Here is an 18,966-nt window from a genome sequence, read left to right as displayed (position 1 = left end):
AGCAATACAGAGGGTGTCATTTATAAATTTCTAGGAAGGTATAAATGTACTGGGAATGTGGTTGTGCCAACAGAATGACATACAGAAGAGTCGCTGAAGGCTGATTTTCTTTTGCAGTGCTGCCAATGGAGGTCTTGATGTACATCTTCCGATGGGTGGTGTCCAGTGACTTGGACCTCAGATCATTGGAGCAGTTGTCACTGGTATGCAGAGGATTCTACATCTGTGCCAGGTACTAAGTTTTGTTTTTGTTTTTTAAACAACTCAGGCAACGGTGAAAAGAAAGATGCTCCTTTGCCAATTTTGATAAAATTACTTGATTGGTATTCTGAGTTAAAGCTTAGAATAAACAAGTTTTGCTAAGCTGTACTTAATTTTCTCAAATAACTTAGAATTTAAAGGCTAGAATATGCTGGGTTTCTAGGGTATAGAATAATATATAGGACAGATGTAGTAACCCATACTGCTTCCATAGGGTTTGCATGCCAGCCTAACTGATTTGGGAAAAAGAATTATATTAGAAAAATATATTCAAGTCATCTTTATAGTAACTGTAAATCCATTGTGGTAATGGTTTAGAATAAAACAGCACTCGAATTTTCTTGTGGCTCATTAAAAGTTATTCTATATTTTGAAAATTTTTCTATGTGTGGGAAAGGACTTTATTCAATAAATGGTGCTGAGATAACTGGCTAGCCATGTGCAGAAGGTAGAAACTGGATTCTTTCTTTACACAATACACAGAAATCAAATCAAGATGGATTAAAGACTTAAATGTAAAACCTAAAACTATAAAAACCCTTAGGCCAAGGCGGACAGATCATCTGAGGTCAGGAGTTTGAGATCAGCCTGGCCAACATGGTGAAACCCCATCTCTACTAAAAATACAAAAATTAGCTGGGCGTGGTGGCATGAGTCTGTAGTTCCTGCTACTTGGGAGGCTAAGGTAGGAGAGTTGCTTGAACCCAGGAGATGGAGATTGCAGTTGTGCCAGCAACTGGGTGTGTCCAGCCTGGGGGACAGAGCAAGACTCTGTCTCAAAAAAAAAAAAAAAAAAAAGAATAAATAAAATTTATAAGGAACTTAAATTCACAAGCAAAAAACAACCCCATTAAAAAGTGGGCAGGCCGGGCGCAGTGGCTCAAGCCTGTAATCCCAGCACTTTGGGAGGCCGAGACGGACGGATCACCAGGTCAGGAGATCGAGACCATCCTGGCTAACACAGTGAAACCCCGTCTCTACTAAAAAATACAAAAAAAACAAAAATTAGCCAGGTGAGATGGCGGGCACCTGTAGTCCCAGCTGCTCGGGAGGCTGAGGCAGGAGAATGGCGTGAACCTGGGAGGCAGAGCTTGCAGTGAGCCCAGATCGCGCCACTGCACTCTAGCCTGGGCAACAGACCGAGACTCCATCTCAAAAAAAAAAAAAAGAGTGGGCAAAGGACGTGAACACTTTTCAAAAGTTATATATGTGACAAACAAGTGTGTGAAAGAATTCTCAGCATCACTAATCATTAGAGAAATGCAAATCAAAATCACAATGAGATATCATCTCGCACCAGTCAGAATGGCTATTATTAAAAATAAACAGATGCTGGTGAGGCTGCTGAGAGAAGGCAACACTTCTGTGCTGTTGGTGGGAATGTAAACTAGTTCAGTCACTGTAAAAGCAAGTTTGGTGATTCCTCAAAGAACTTAAAAGAGAAACTACCGGCCAGCCGCGGTGGCTAACACCTGTAATCCCAGCACTTTGGGAGGCCAAGGCGGGGAGGATCATGAGGTCACGAGATCAAGACCATCCTGGCTAACACGGTGAAACTCCGTCTCTACTAAAAATACAAAAAAATAGCCAGGCCTGGCGGCATACGCCTGCTAGTCCCAGCGGCTGATGAAGCGGAGGCATGAACCCGGGAGGCGGAGCTTGCAGTGAGCCGAGATAGCGCCACTACACTCTAGCCTGGGCGACAGAGTGACACTCCGTCTCAAAAAAAAAAAAGGAGAGAAACTACCATTTGACCCCAGCCATCCCATTATTTTATATACCCAAAGAAATATAAATCATTCTGCCATAAAGACACATGCACACGTATGTTCGTTGCAGCACTATTCACAATAGGCTGACCTGGACTCAGCCTAAACGCCCATCAGCAGTAGACAGGATAAAGAAAATGTGGTACATGTATGCCAGTGAATACTACAAACCCATAAAAAAGAATGAGATAACTTTTGCAGGCCGGATGTGGTGGCTCATATGTGTGATCCCAGCACTTTGGGAAGCCAAGGTGGGAGGATCAGTTGAGCTCAGGAGTTTGAGACCAGCCTGGGCAACATGGTGAAACCCCATCTGTACAAAAAATATGAAAGTTAGCTGGGCATGGGGGCGTGCGCCTATAGTCCCAGTTACTTAGGGGACTGAGGTGGGAGGATTGCTTGAGCCAGGAGGTCGAGGCTGCAGTGAGTTGAGCCATGTTCATGCCACTGCATTCCAACCTGACAAAATGAGACCTTGTCTCAAAAAAAGAGATAATATTCTTTGCAGCAACGTAGATGAAGCTAGGGGCCATTATCCTAAGTGAATTAACATAGGGATAGAAAACCAAACACCGCATGTTCTCACTTATAAGTGGGAGCTAAATGTCTAGGCACACATTGACACAAACAAGCGAACAATAGATACTGGGGCCTACTTGAGGGTGGAGGGTGAGAGGAGTGTGAGGATCAGAAATACCTATTGGGTACTATGCTTATTGCCTGGATGACAAAATAACATATACACTAAACCCCCATGACACACAATTGATCCATAGAACCAGCCTGCACATGTACTCCCGAAACTAAAACGTTAAAAAAAATTTTTTTTGCTATGCAAAGAATAATTCTAGTTTAATATAAGGTCATTTGAGACTAGTCTGTCATGGACACCTTATATAAAAATATATACTTAGTCCTTATATAGAATTTTTAAAAATAACTTTTGTTCTTAAAATTCAGATGCATTATTTTTAAATTAATTCCATTTGGAATCTTGTAGTTTTCATAAAATGTTTGAATTTCTTGAAGACTCTTTTTCACAATTCTGTGTGCTGTCTATTTAACAAGTACCTATTAAACACCTAGTGGATTACCACTAGGGTCTCTAGCACTGTTGTGTCAACCTAAGTAACAAGCAGAGAGACTCTATAAAAGAAATTTATTTGAGAATAATACATTGCAATGGGAATACACATGCCATATTAAACTATTCAGGGAAACAAAGGTTTTTAAAGGAAAAAATGAGGATTACATAATTGTTTTGAAGTAATCCTTGACTACAAAGATCAGTAACAAGGGTGACGCCAGTCTGAGATTGGACAGGCAGTTTCTTGGGCAGATGTCCTTGCAGCAAAAATATTTTTTGTGTAAGGTTGTGATGGCCTTTGTGCAAAGTTGTGTTTTTTATAGTCTTTTTTGTTAACCATACTTATTATAGAAGCCTGAGAACCTTCTCTTCATGGCCTTCTGCAGCTCTCTTTGTAAGGGTTTTCTTAACATTAGTGACTCCATTTTTATTTTAACAACTTTCACATTTTCCCCTTTTGATCAGTATCTTTCTCTGATCAGTCATACTGTAGTTAGGTTTTGACATCCCATAGTACCAGGATAGACGGATCCTGGTTGCTAATCTCATCCCATGTTGGGGAGAAAGATTAACGACTAGGAGTCCGTGTCAAAACCCTTTTAAGCTGCATTTGGGCAAGAAGGGACGTTTGAAGGGAATGACTCTCAGGCTGTGTCTACCTGGATTCCATTATTAAGTTTGATTTTTGTCTGTTCCATAGTCTTTTGTTACTCAGAATGCTGGGCCAGCATTATTGTTAGCATTATTGTGATACTTCTGCAGAAATTTAACAAGTAACAGATACAAAGTTAATAGTAATATATAATTCCAATTTGCATAATGGTTTTGAGCCATGAACCTAGGCTTAAAAACGACTAATTGAGTAGATCAGTGACCACAGGGGATTAGGTGAGACCATGTAATCATGAGATCTGTTTTCTTATTTTGTGTACATGGGTCTCAGCTTTATCAGAGGGATTTATCTAGGTACAGCATGTAGTACTAGTGATAGCACAGATATTTTCTTTTTTAACCAATGAATACTAAAGGATTTCTTGGGTTAGGTTCTGTTAAGTTACCAGCAGAAGCTATTGATTATGAAATTTCAATTACACCATTATCCTGTGAAGTGAAAAAAGTAGCATTAAATGGGGGTAAAAGTCTTATTATGAAATGGTTCTGGTGTCATGGGAAAAGCTGTCTACAGCTTTCACAAAAACATCAGCTTCTCCTCCTAATTTATGTTTGAATGTCTCTGGTCATGATATTGTTGTGTGGCTCATAGATCAGGCATGAGACTTGTTTCTTAAACTTTGAATAGTTTCAGCTTATAGGGCTTTAGGAGCAGAAGTTTTTGTTTTTAGTTGGAGTGTTGTGGTCCAATCCTGAAGGAAACTAGGAGAATTCATGAAACAGTCCAGTGTACGTGTGGATAACAACAGGTATATTGTAGTTTTTTTTTTTTAAGAAATTTTTTTCCTACATTGATCATAGAGGAATTTCAGATTTAAAAATCTCTTGAGGTTAGAAAGTCAAAGACAGGTAGACTTTAGACTTCACTTAGGGTCTTAAGGTTCTTGGGCCTGCTGGGAAGTGACAGGTTTTACTCAGGATAAGGCTGAGAACTCTTGAAGCCAGATGTTTTATGCACATTCTTAAATATGGCATTTTCAGTCAAAGCCTTGGTAACATAACTAATGTTTCTAATTGTATCCTTATATAAAGAGAGTAGATTTTTATTGAACTTATATAAATAAAAATAATATGAATAGTTTCTGAATTTTGGAGAAATCAAGTAGGGAGAAAAAGCAAATGGTTCCACCTTTGTTCACCAAAGTCTACTAACATCATAAAGACATTCTCTTCATAATTTACATCAATTTTATGTAATTTTTTGTTTTGCTGCTTGATCTTTATTAGCAGTTCTATGAACTCATGAATTTATTAGAGTTCTGGAAATTTTTATTTAGTCCATTGATCTTAAAGTTACCAGAAATCTTTGTTCAAGAGTACTGCTAGAGTCTTTTCCATGAACAGCAGCTTTGGACTGTAGCTGATTGCAAATGTTTTTAGGGAATTCAAAATAATAATTGTGATGACAAAAACTTAGAATAGCCATGTAAAATTTGGTGAAAGTTCTCAGTTGACAAGGAAATGTAGTTATTTTTAGTACATGTAGCATTTTAAGATAACCAGAATCATGACTGACAGTGTCACATCAGGACTATCAGACTTTTATATAAATTTCATCAAATCTTTAGAATACTCACATTAATAACATCTATACAAATACAACTTTAGAAAATTTTTGATATAATAGAAATTTATAACTAATAGCATACTAGATTTTTATGAGTTTACATAGTTTTTGAAACATTTATATCAATAACATACCCATAAATGTAACTGAAAGAAGATCTAATAGTTATTATTTAGCAGTGCCTCCTATACAATTTACCAAGTGAGGTTAATCATTTGATATATCTACAGGATGAGAGATACATTCTTTGAGGCTTTCCAGGATCCCAACTAGAAAATCCCCAAAGTTGGCTGGGTGTGGTGGCTCACACCTGTCATCCCAGCACTTTGGGAGGACAAGGCAGACGGATTACCTGAGGTCAGGAGTTCGAGACGAGCCTGACGAACATGGAGAAGCCCCTTCTTTACTAAAAACACAAAATTAGCTGGGCGTAGTGGTGCATGCCTGTAATCCCAGCTACTCGGGAGGCTGAGGCAGGAGAATTGCTTGAACCTAGCAGAGGTTGCAGTGAGCTGAGACCGCGCCATTGCACTCCAGCCTAAGCAACAAGAGCGAAAATCCATCTCAAAAAAAAAAAAAAAGAAAAGAAAATCTCAAAGTTATTTTTAGATTGGAAGGCCTTAATTTAGGATCTTGATTCTGGGGAAACCTGCCAGAGATGTCAAAGGTTCAAAACATTTGATCAAAACAAAATTGCAGGCTACTGTGAAGTTACTCATTTAACCATACTGATAATCAAAAGATCTTAAAAGCAATGCAAAAAGTTACATGGATGTAAAAGCCTTAATCCTTTTAAAGCTCAGTTTTCCTAAGTAACCAAAAACCTAATAAAGAAAACACAGGTGTTATATTGATAAAACATTAAATTTTTTTTTAGGCCAGTTGCCAAGAAGGTAAAGAAATACCTTTTGTAGGGTATTTGCTTCTCCTTGTGGGAAACCTATTTAGGTAACTTGGAAGTTAAACCTGATAAAAAGGGTACTTGAATTTAATTAGGGACAGGAAGTGTCCACGGTTACGTATCTACATTAGAGAGGAATATAAACGAGAAAACTAGTAACTTGCTCTCAAATAGCATAGGAAGTTTCCTGGTTACATGGAATAATTCAGATACTATGTAAAGCCAAAAGTACAGAATCAAGTTATGTTGGAGGAAAACATTGCTCTTAAACTAAACATTTCAGGCAGGACATGGTCACTCCTTAAACTAAACATTTCAGGCCGGACATGGTCACTCATGCCTGTAATCCCAGCACTTTGGGAGGCCAAGGTGGGAGGATTGCTTCAGCTCAGGAGTTCAAGACCAACCTAGACAACATCTCTACTAAAACAAAAAAATTACCCAGGTGTGATGGTGCACGCCTAGCTACTTGGGAGGCTGAGGCAGGAAGATGGCTGGAGCCTGGCTGCAGTGAGCTATGATCACGCCACAACAGCCTGAGTGATGGAGTGAGACCCTGTCTCAAAAAAAAAAAAAAAAAAAAAAAAACAGGTGCAGTGGCTCACACCTATAATCCTAGCAATTTGGGAGGCTGATGTGGATTGATGGGTTGGGCCCAGGAGTTCGAGACCAGCCTGAGCAACATGGTGAAACCCCATGTCTAGGATAAAATAGAAAAATTAGCTGGACATGGTTTGTGTACCTGCGGTCCCAGCTGCTCAGGAGGCTGAAGCAGGAGGATCACCCGAGCCCAGGAGTTCAAGACTGCAATAAACCATGATCATGCCACTGCACTCCAGCCAAGATGACAGAGTGAAAGCGTATCTCAAAAAAAAAAAAAAAAAAAAAAAAAAAAAAGATAAACATTTCAATGTCAGGCTATTAACAGCAGAGTGAGAACTGGAGGGAAAAAATTAAGTGGAGCTGACAAAAAGGTTGAAGGAGAGAGTTATCACCCTAGCCAAGCAAAAAGATACACTTTTTCAAGGGTAGAAAGAACAGAAGGCAATGGTGTATGACCTGCAAATCATGTGCAGGAGGGGTACAGCCAAAGTTGAACTTCTGATATAAATCTGAGAAGTTTCAGAAAGAACAATTTTACCTTGAGAAGTGAAATTACCATTCTGAGTGAAAAAGATAGCATTTCCAACCTGGAACTAGGGAAATTAATTAGATCCCAGGAAGAAATAGAAACTGTGGTTTTGCAGATGGCTGTTCAACAGATTTTAGAATTTAAAATCAAAACCTCTTTCAGTTTTATTAATACTAAGAGCAAATTAATACTTTAAGAAAACCTTATTGTTCTAACAGAGGACCAAGCTTTTTAGTTTTGTATTAGTGTATTTATAATAGCAAAGCTCAATCTTTAGAAAGACTTGTAAACAATTCTCTTCAATTATAGCCAACTTGACCACACACAAAATCTTTTATGAACCTTATCACAGCTTACATTGATGACATGCTTGGACTTTCTGCTCTGTTGTATACCTTCCTCTTTCTTAACCAGTCATTTTACTTTAGGACAAAAATCTACGATACAAGATTCTTTTGTGTACAAAATTATTCTCTTTTTCACCTTTTTTTTTTTAACCAAAAATATATCTTTGTAACTTTCTTCACATCTCTCTCTCCTACTGACTGATTTGTTTCTTATTCCATATTTTGAAATAGGCTTTAAATAACCTTCGAATTAATTCTTCTTTATTTAATCTTGGCTAACATGTCATAAGCAGTGAGTTTTATCTCAACATGAATGGAAAAGTCAGCAGATTTCAAAGTATAAAGAAAAAAAGAACTTAGATCAAATATATTCTATAGTTGCAGGTTTTTGAATGATGATAATTTGAGCTGTAAATTTTTCTTGATGTAATTTTGCTCATCAGTTTAAAAATGTGCACAAGAATAGGCTGTAAGATGTAGTCTGCTGGAATCCCAGAAAACCTGGCATGTTTTAACATTTGAGAATCCCATTCTGTTCTTATTACTCTCTTGAGAGGAAAGAAAATTCTGCAAATCCTGTCAGGGAAAGTCAGGAGTTTAGACCTGTGCTTTAGGTGGCAGTGACTGCCCTAGTGGTTTGTCTTTTTTTTTTTTTTTTCTTTTTTCTTTTGAGACAGTCTTACTCTGTCACCCAGGCTGCAGTACAGTGGCATGATCTTGGCTAATTGCAACTTCCACCTCCCGGGTTTAGGCGATTCTCCTGCCTCAGTCTCCTGAGAAGCTGAGATTACAGGCATGCACCACCACGCCTGGCTAATTTATGTATTTCTAGTAGAGACAGGATTTCACCATTTTGGCCAGGCTCGTCTCTAACTCCCAACCCCAGGTGATCCGCCCACCTCAGTCTCCCAAAGTGCAGGAATTACAGGTGTGAGCCACTGTGCCTGGCCCTAGTGGTTTTTAGTTAGCCATCTTGTGCCCACCATTCAGAATCTTTATTTTTGCTCATGGAAGATTTTCAGAAGCAGCAAGGGAAAAGAGTCAAACCAAATCAAAAGCCAAAATAAGGATGTTCACAAATATTTTAGCCCAGGCATTGCAGATCAAACAAAATATTAAACTGAGTACACAGACAAAATCAAAAGTAAATTCACCAGAAGACGTGAACAGAATGTAAATTCTGTAGAAACCAAGAATACCCAATCTAAAAAGACATTTTTCTTTACACCAGAAAGGACTTACCAGGAAATACATAAAGTTTATCATCTCAAAAAGGGATGTATGGTCCTTTATTAAGGTGACCTTATCCAAACCAGATCCCAAATGATATCAAGAAGCCTCTACCAAAAGGAAGGAGGCTCAGCCTGAGAGAAAATTCACCAGGGCAGAAAAGGCAAGCCATGGAAGTAGAGTGCTCAGAGCACTCAAGTCAGTACTGCACACTGGTTCTAAGAATCTCTGACTCCTTCAGGTAATACTCTTTTCAGATCCCACTTCTGACACTTTGATATGTCAACCTAAATAACAAACCACCTAAATAACAAATTCCCAAAAATTATTTGGGATTACAGCATCACAATGGGAATACACATGCCATAGTAAACCATGTGCTTATTCAGGGAGGTAAAGGCAGGCAGGTTTTTAAAGGAAAAAATGAGAAGGATTACATAATTGTTTTGGAAATAATTATCCTTGGCTACAAAGATCATTAACAAGGGTAATGCCAGTTCAAGTTTGCACAGGCAGTTTGCTGGGCAGATGTCCTTGTAGAAGCATTTTTTGTATAAGGTTTAATGGCCTTCGTGCAGGGTTGTGTTTTTTGTAGTCTTTTTTGTTATCAGGCATACAAGCATGAGAACCTTATTTTCATGGCCTTTCCCAGCTCTGTCAGGATTTTCTTCACATTAGTGATTTCATTTTGATTTTGACAACTTTCATAGTTATTCCATTAACTTGTATTTGTATGTGAGAAAATACTATAAAGAAGGAATTGGGTTGGTCTGAGTGCAGTGGTCGTTTACATCTAATTGCTCACAACCAGTTACAGATTTGTTTGTTCCTTCCCCACTCCCACTGCTTAACTTGCCTAGCCTAAAAACAAAAAAAGAATTGGTTAAGCAAATATTCAGGAATAAAACTTCATGTGTCATCATAAAAGTAATTGTTTAAAAGCAAACGTTTTAAATACACATTTTAACATAAATTTGAGAGGACTTATCGTTTTCAATCTGACACTGATAAGTAGTTTTTGCTTCATTTACTTATTTATGAATGAATGAACAAGACAAGGTCTTGTTCTGTCGCCCAGGCTGCAGTGCAGTGGCGCCATCATGGCTCACCGCAGCCTCAAACTCCTGGCCTCAAGCCACCCTCCTGCCTCAGCCTCCTGAGTAACTGGAATTACAGCGATGTGTCACCATGCCTGTTTAATTTTTTTTTTTTCATTTTGTATTTTTCCCTGGTTAATTAAAAAAAAATTTTTTTAAGAGACAGGGTCTTGCTATATTGCCCAGGCTAGTTTTTGCATCTTTAAAACCGAATACTTAGCTGGGTGTGGTGGTGCACGTGCCTGTAGTCCTAGCTGTTCAAAAGGTTAAGGCAGGAGGATTATTTGAGCCTAGGAGTTCTGAGCTCTAGTGCACTATGCTGACTGGGTGTCCACATTAAGTTCAGCATCAGTGTAGTAAACTCCCAGGAGCTGGGAACCCCCAGGTTACCTAAGGAGGGGTGAACTAGCCCAGGTTAGAAATGCAGCAGGTCAGAACTCCCATGCTGATCAGTAGTGGGATCATACCTTTGAATAGTCTCTGCACTCCAGCATGGACAACATAGTGAGACCTCATCACTTCAAAAAAGCAAAATGAACAAACCCTGAATATTTTAAGTTAGAGATGGAGTTAAAAATATTTTTAGTTAAGCAGAATCATGTCAGTTTTGGGGGGGCGGGGTTTGTTTGTTTTGAGACGGAGTCTCACCCTGTCGCCTAGGCTGGAGTGCAGTGGTGCAGTCTTGGCTCACTGCAACCTCCGTCTCCCAGGTTCAAGCAATTCTCCTGCCTCGGCCTCCTGAGTAGCTGGGACTATAGGCACCTGCCACCATGCCCAGCTAATTTTTGTATTTTTAGTAGAGAAGGGGTTTCACTATGCTGGCCAGGTTGGTCTCGACCTCCTGACCTCGTGATCCACCTGCCTCGGCCTCCTAAAGTGCTGGGATTACAGGCATGAGCCACCGTGCCCAGTCCCTGCACTAATTTTTTAAACAAAGTCCTGTTGGTGCCCCTTTCAAAATTTATCTCCTGTCTGACCATTTTACGGCTTCTGCAACAACCCTTCCGACTCAGCCACTGTTCTGCTTGGTTTGGGTTACATAGTGGCATCCTACCTGGTCTTCCTGTTTCCACTCTTATATCCCTAGAGCATATTCTCCACAAACCACCAGAGTGATCTTCTAAAATAAAAGCATAAATTATGTTCAGAACCCTCCAGTGGCATCCATCTCATGTAAATAACCACTCCTGCCTACATGATGCCACCTCACTTGCCCCAGCTGCCTCATTGTATAGTTCCCTCTGCACAATGCCCTATTTGCCACAGCTGTGTGCTTCTGCTGACCCTTGGGCGAGCCCACCAGTCACACTTCTGCGTGAGGGCCTTGCACGTGCTCTGACTGCTGCCTGAGATACTTATCCCCATCACTATGATCACCTTCCCAGAGAGGCATTTCCTGGCTTCCCTATCTGAGATAGCCTCTATTTCCTCATCAGCATCATTTCTGTCTGCTGACTCTACTTTGTCTGTTGGTTGATTTTTGCACTAAGCATACTACCAGAAGCTTTTCTCTCAATTTGCTTTCCCACAGTAAAAGAGCAGGGCCTTTGTCTTGTCCATTAGTTTCTCCTCAGAACAGTGCCTCCCAGGTGTTCAACAAATACTTGCTAAATAGAAGATGGCTGATAGCAAAATGATTTATGTCTATGTGTAGGGACTTGGTCTTTATTGACATTGTGCTTTTATTCCCTAGAGACCCTGAAATATGGCGTCTGGCCTGCTTGAAAGTTTGGGGCAGAAGCTGTATTAAACTTGTTCCATACACATCCTGGAGAGAGATGTTTTTAGAACGGCCTCGTGTTCGGTTTGATGGTAGGTTGGATTCTGTAGAACTCAGCAGAAATAGTGATCTGTAATGCTGATTTTGATAAATATGCCATTTCAATTTTCCATGATGAATGTGAGTACTGTAAGCATGTTTAAAGGAAACCACAGTAAAATAATGCTGGAAATGTCTTAATATTATAATTTTTAACTTTTTACAATTATTTTCATAGGAGTGTATATCAGTAAAACCACATATATTCGTCAAGGGGAACAGTCTCTTGATGGTTTCTATAGAGCCTGGCACCAAGTGGAATATTACAGGTACCACTGTAGTACACTGAGTGAGTGGAAAATTCTCTCTCTCCATGTATTAGTTAAATGGACATCTGTTCTTTGTTGCTTTTAATTGACCCACAAAATGGCTCTCAGTATTTTTATCTAGTACTACAATATAAGAATTGCACTCAAAAAACCAATAGGCTAATATAAATTACAGAATTTCTTCTGGCCTCTTTTAGATTTCTCCTTGTCTTTTGCCCTGGGTATATTTGCCTTTTCAAATACCTTGTGCTTTTATTCCATTTTATTGCTTGCCAAATATTACTGGCATTTAGGAAAAAAATAGACATGTTAACCATTGTGTGTGGATCTCACTTTGTTTGAAATTGTGCTTTGGAAAAAGCACAGAACTTTGATAAGACAATATTTGACTTTTATTCAATGAGTACAACTTAAAAGTTCGACAGTTTTCCCTGAGGAAGATGATAAAGTATCTTTGGTTCTTTGTTGCTGGACTAACAGGTAGTCAGTCATATTTGTTTTAATGTTTTAGCAGTTCTTTAGCCCATGGTATTTCAGTGTTGGTTTCATAGCTATGAATAGGTGTAGGTACTGATAGGTAAGGACATATTTTATACTTCGTGTGTGGGTTGTGTTTTGGTCTTCTTTTTCTTATTACATAGGTACATAAGATTCTTTCCTGACGGCCATGTGATGATGTTGACAACCCCTGAAGAGCCTCAGTCCATTGTTCCCCGTTTAAGAACTAGGAATACCAGGTAGTATTTTTTTTTTTTTAATGGCTTTCCATCCAGTCTATGTTTTATATGGTTGCTTGCATATTAAAGTAACCCAGTGCTTCCTTCACTTAATACTGGATGATTTTAAAAGCAGTCATTCAGGGGCTTAGGAAAAATACCAATTTCTGGGCTTTTCCTTAGAAAATCTACTTCAGTAGGTCTTTGGAGCCTTGGAATTGAGGTTTACTCAATCTTAACTGATTCTTTTCAAGCAAGAATAAACACTGTTATAATTTGTTACTTCTTAGATTACTTAAATCCACTTAATAACTGATTTAGATTCAATTTGTGGTTTTTTTAAGGACTGATGCAATTCTACTGGGTCACTATCGCTTGTCACAAGACACAGACAATCAGACCAAAGTATTTGCTGTAATAACTAAGAAAAAAGAAGAAGTGAGTATACGAGGTGGAATTAATAGTTTTCTTACCTTAATAGCCTATTCATCCAAGCATTCTCGATTAGAACGACAAAGAAACCCTGTCTGATTATTATAAAATGTATATTAACTTCTAGCAATCACTGAAGAAAGCTGGAGAGTTTTCTAAAATGTGGTTATTTTTTATTGGATCAGCTTGTTTTTTACCAGATAGTTTGTTTTTTATATATGAAAATGTAAAGCTGAAATCTCTTGTGAAATAACTAGTAAAATTATACCTGAATATGTTTTTGGCTCTGCTCGTTTCGAATCACAGGGATTTTTTCTTCCTAAATTAGCTCATACAGTTAGTTCTTTCCATAAGGATACTGTTAAAACTTTAGTTTCTACTGGAAATAACGTAACTTCAGATAATTTTCTTCCTGCTCTTATAAAAGGAAAAAAATGCCAAGCAAATATGATTACTGACATTCTAGAGTGCTTTAAATTCTCTTAACAGATTGGTAGCCTAATTTTTTTACAACCTTTCTCCATATGCATGTTTTCAATCCTGGTTAAAAATTGTTATATGTACCCAAGAAGCTAGTTGTATGGTATTTGAAATAAATATTAATATTTACTTGTTGCCTTTATAATTAATACAGCTTTTGAAGGATATTTCTCTTGTATGAAATCCCCCCTTCTCTAACATCATATATCAAGACAGGACAGAATTTCATCTGCGAGTCCTATAACCTTGTGGCTGCCTGTTGCTGGCATCCCCAGTTCCCTCTGATGGGTTCCTGGAGCCTGGGCAGACAGAGAGAGTTGCTTTGACAGTGACTGCAGGTTTCCTGAAGTCAAAATTGGGAATTTGGAAGGCCTTAGTTGCTTAGGTTTTATCTAATAAAAGAGTTTAGGAACTCCCATGTAGAATGTCAATTTTCTCTTCAGAATATGATGAAACATTCATAGTGGTTTTTTTGTTTTGTTTTGTTTTGTTTTAGCAGCAGTATTTGCAGAAGTGTAATTCTAATAAAACTTGTCACAGCTGTTTGCTCACTTATTTTACTGTTATTGCAAAAGATAAGTTATACTCTGTGCTTTTTCTACATCTTCCACCAATTTATCACTTTCCCTCTTAAAAAATGTCCAAGTGTTTTCCAGTAGAAGGAAATACTAGGCTTAAAGGTAGGAGATAATAATTTTACATCCCATCTATGTAACGTTGGTTACATAGTAGTTTTACCTCCCTGGATCTTCATTTTTTTAGCTAGTAAATAGAAATAATGCAATCATATTTAACACATGACGTTATTGTGATGATTAACTGAGATGATCATGATGGGGAAAACTTGATATTTTTAGAGTATTTAACAATTTTTAAAGCACTCATATGTTCTGGTAATATTCAAAACAACTCTTTACTGCATGCAAATATTATGTTACTTTTAGTGTCACTGTTGCATAATATTTCTATAAACGTAGAAGTGAGGTAAGGTTTCATTATAGGTTTATGCATCTTTTCTTTTGCAGAAACCACTCGACTATAAATACAGATATTTTCGTCGTGTCCCTGTACAAGAAGCAGATCAGAGTTTTCATGTGGGGCTACAGCTATGTTCCAGTGGCCACCAGAGGTTCAACAAACTCATCTGGATACATCATTCTTGTCACATTACTTACAAGTAGGTGAATGCAATAAAAATAACAAGGTTACACTATAAATGTATACTTCATATCCAGCTTAAGAATTTCAGATATGTTTCTAATTTCTCTGAGTTACATTACAAACTAAAACCAATACTACTACAAACTACTACAAACCAAGAAAATGGCCCAAATGAAAAAGACTAAGCATGCTTGAGGAAGGAGAACATCTGGAACACTCATATAGTGCCCATTGGAATGTGAATTGGTACCATCACTTTGGAAATAAAAGTAGCATTCCATGGGGAGAATGGTACTTAGTCAGCTGTGAGCTGTCCATGCATGACTTAAAGCCATTTTAAAATACCACATTTTTCTTTTCCCACAGTTCAGTTACCATTTTTTGCTTTATTTCCTTTGTTTTATCCTCAGGGCTTATACACTGATTTAATAAAATTATAGTTAGGAAAGTAAGTCTACTAAAAAAATAAGATCGCAGGTATTCCAAAGCCAAATCTGTTAGGTAATTCCTATTTAAAACTCTTTGTTCTATGCAGTAGCATTTACCTGTACATCATAATCAGTGAACTGAAGAGGGGAGGTGTGAGAAAGGAGCCACCATACAGAAATACATAAAACTTAAAAAGGAAGTGAAATATCAAGTCCTGTGGCTATTAAGGTTAATTAGCTCTTGTTCGATTTGAAAGAATATTGGTACGTGACTGAAGGCTCTTCGTTCTGCTTGAATCCAAAATTCTGAGAGAGAAGTTTTGAGGTCAGCTTTCATTAGCCTCTTTGCAACCTTAACCACATTGTTGAAAACTGTGTCACATTTCCACTTTACAAATAACTTTTCCCCGCTCATTTGGAAGGTCCTGACAACAGAACATTTTTCTTTCTCACTTTTGCCTACCAATTCTACTATATCTCCTTTTTGCTTCTCTCTGTAATGCTGTGGAATTTTTTTCTACTTTTCAAAGAAAGAAATCTGGGCAGGTGTGAAGGCTTATGCCTGTAATTCCAGGACTTTTAGAGGCCAAGGCAAGAGGATCACTTAAGGCCAGGAGTTTGAGACCAGCCTGGGCAAAACTGGGTGACCCCATCTCTACAAAAAATAAAAATATTAATAAAAATATTTGCCAGGCATGGTGGTATGCACCTTGAAGTCCCGGCTAATTTGGAGGTTGAGGTGAGAAGATCATTTGAACCCAGGAGTTCAAGGCTGCCACTGTGAGCCTTGATCATACCACTACACTCCAGCCTGGGTGATAGAGCAAGACCCTGTCTCAAAAAAGAAAAAAAGAAACCAAACCCTGAAGTAGAACCAAGCAAATGAACAATGGATGGTTATAATTTATATTGACCCATTAGAAAAACATTATTTATTTAGGAGAAAAAAGGACATTACAATACGCATTATTTGTAGCTGCTAATTATCACATTGACTTCCTGTAATATTTATAAAATCACTTGAATTCTCTGCTTTTGTTTCTCTTTCTGTCAGAAGGAAAAGAATAAAAGGCAGTGGTAGTATAACTTACCACCTACTTTCCCTCCCCCATGCCTATAATTATGCTGTTGATCATGCAATTGTTAAATAATCAAATTATATTCTAGGAATATAGTTCTTTCTGAAATATTTTAACAAGAACCTAATGTCTATAGCTTCTGACTTAAAAATTCTACTCTTAGGAGTCTCTGAAGGACATCAAAATAACATAATTTTAAATTGAGAAATAGTAGACACAATCTAAATCTCCAATTAAGTAAACTGTGGTACAAGCAGACAGTGAAATATCATCCTCACTAAAAATGTTTTCTGAAAAATAATGGTGTGGGAAAATGCAAATAATTAAATGAAATAAAAAGCAAAATTACTAACTTTGATCTCAAGAAACACTAGAAAATATCCCTCATATGGCTCTATCTGGGTGTTGGAATTATGAGTGATGTTTCTGTATACATTTCTAAATTTTTTGAGTTTTCTACGGTATGCCTATATTACATAGAATTTCCTAAGATGAATTAAAATAAAAAAGGCTAAAGCATAGAATAACCTTCCCCAAACACACAGGATTTTAAATGACTTGAAATTTCCTCGTACTAGTAATTTTGTGCTTTGTTTTTACAGATCAACTGGTGAGACTGCAGTGAGTGCTTTTGAGATTGACAAAATGTACACCCCCTTGTTCTTCGCCAGAGTAAGGAGCTACACAGCTTTCTCAGAAAGGCCTCTGTAGAGCCTCAAGTCCAGTCCTCTATCACTTTTGCATGAATTAAAGTATATAGCGCAAAAGAGCACCTAAGTTATAAATGTGTATATATATATATATATGGAATTGGAACTTATTTTAAATTGTTGGAGTTCTTTTAAGAAGAGTATAAATTGATTATTTTTTTTATTTAAAGGGATAGTTGATTCTTGGGGTGTTTTAAAATTAAGTTGGAGTTAATTTGCTTAAGCATATTTATGTTGTGAGAAACCTTCATATGAAGTTTATCATGCCCTTTTTCAAGCAGATTTATGAGCAGATTTCTGTCACATAAGTCGTCTTCTACTTGAGCATCCTAATATTTAAATACATCAGGGGAGAGCTCCACTGGATAAGCATTTTATTTCCCGCATGGCATAATGTTTTTGCACTAAAGGCTCAAAGTATGAGAACCTGTTCTGGATTTGTTTGAAATTGTTTCACCAATAAAGATCATAAATAAATGCTTCTTTCAAGAAAATATATTTGGATGGCCTTTTAAAAATAACAGGATATTTAATAAGAGTCCTAGATAGCCAGCAGAGACTTTAAGAATAATTGCCCCTAGCCAGGTGTGGTGGCTTGCACCTGTGGTCCCAGCTATTTGGGAGGCTGATGCAGGAGGATAACTTAAGCCCAGGAGTTTGAGTCTGGGAGTTTGAGTCCAGCATGGGCAACATAGCAAGACCCTGTCTCTTATTAAAAGAAAAAAAATAATTTCCTCATTTCATCATTGGTCTTCATATGCAGCCACAAACACTGACCTCATGTAGGCACCTTACTAATATATGACATTAAGTGAGAGTGGAATCCCTTAGGACTGGAACACTTCAAGCTCAACCAACTGACTCAGTTGTCATTCTTCACAAAAGAATAGTAGAGGATCACGTAAACCTGAGCCTGACTCTTGTTCCAGTATGAAACTTGGGGGAGAGCACCAGCCACCTAAGAAAATTGTATCTTACCTTTTTACTCAAAGGAGTCCCCCTTCCCAGTAACAGTCCTATTAGTGTTTAATTTCAGAGTTTGTGTCTGGTAGACCTCTACCTGATTCAGATTTGGTTTTGATATTTCAACCATAGTTAGAGACAATTTCTCATGTACTTTCAGAAATCAATATCTGCAGCCACTGTTACTTTTAATTGACATTAAAAGACGCTTTGTAAGTTCCCACAATTCAGTATGGGTTAGGCTTTTTAAAAAGTAAATACAGACCAAGCGTGGTGGCTCATGCCTGTAATCCCAGCACTTTGGGAGGTGGAGACAGGCAGATCACCTGAGCTCAGGAGTTCAAGACCAGCCTGGGCAACATGGCAAAACACCGTTTCTACAAAAAAAAAAAAAAAAAAAAAAAAATTAGCCAAGTACAGTAGTGCATGCCTGTAGTCGCAGCTACTTGGGAGGCTGAGGCAGGAGAATTGCCTGAGCCTGGGAAGTGGAAGTTGCAGTGAGCCAAGATCATGCCATTCCACTCCAGCCTGGGCAACACAGTGAGACCTTATCTCAAAAAAATAATGATAGTACATGTTATGTTAAAGGTGAAAACCATACATCAAGTGTGCATATAGAAGGAAGAGAATTGGCCAGGTGTGGTGACTCACACCTATAATCCCAACACTTTGGGAGGCCAAGGCAGGAGGATTGCTTGAGGTCAGGAGTTTGAGATCAGCCTGGACAACATAGCAAGACCTCATCTCTTCTAAAAATTAAAAAAAAAAAAAAAAAAGCATGGTGGTGCACACCTGTGGTCCCAGCTTGCTCTTAGCCAGGAGGTTGAGGCTACAGTGAGCCAAGAT

The 18,966-nt window shown here is 38.1% G+C and overlaps 1 protein-coding gene across 1 annotated transcript in view; it reads left to right on the top strand.

Moving 5' to 3' along the window:
- The window catches only part of LOC105490850 (F-box protein 9), a 33,702-nt gene extending 16,051 nt beyond the window's left edge, over window positions 1–17,651 (top strand). The window contains exons 7-13 of the mRNA XM_011756815.3: window positions 118–232; window positions 11,757–11,875; window positions 12,061–12,151; window positions 12,793–12,888; window positions 13,212–13,305; window positions 14,805–14,956; window positions 17,050–17,651. Coding sequence (XP_011755117.1) covers window positions 118–232; window positions 11,757–11,875; window positions 12,061–12,151; window positions 12,793–12,888; window positions 13,212–13,305; window positions 14,805–14,956; window positions 17,050–17,158 — 776 coding nt within the window. The 3' untranslated portion in view covers window positions 17,159–17,651. The remainder of the gene's footprint in view (window positions 1–117; window positions 233–11,756; window positions 11,876–12,060; window positions 12,152–12,792; window positions 12,889–13,211; window positions 13,306–14,804; window positions 14,957–17,049) is intronic.
- Window positions 17,652–18,966: the final 1,315 nt, after the last annotated feature.

The sequence above is a fragment of the Macaca nemestrina genome, chromosome 5 (genome assembly GCF_043159975.1).
Source record: "Macaca nemestrina isolate mMacNem1 chromosome 5, mMacNem.hap1, whole genome shotgun sequence".
In the NCBI taxonomy this organism is placed as follows: domain Eukaryota; kingdom Metazoa; phylum Chordata; class Mammalia; order Primates; family Cercopithecidae; genus Macaca; species Macaca nemestrina.
The sequence above is the reverse complement of the archived record's forward strand: the minus strand, read 5'-3'. Positions and strand labels throughout refer to the sequence as shown.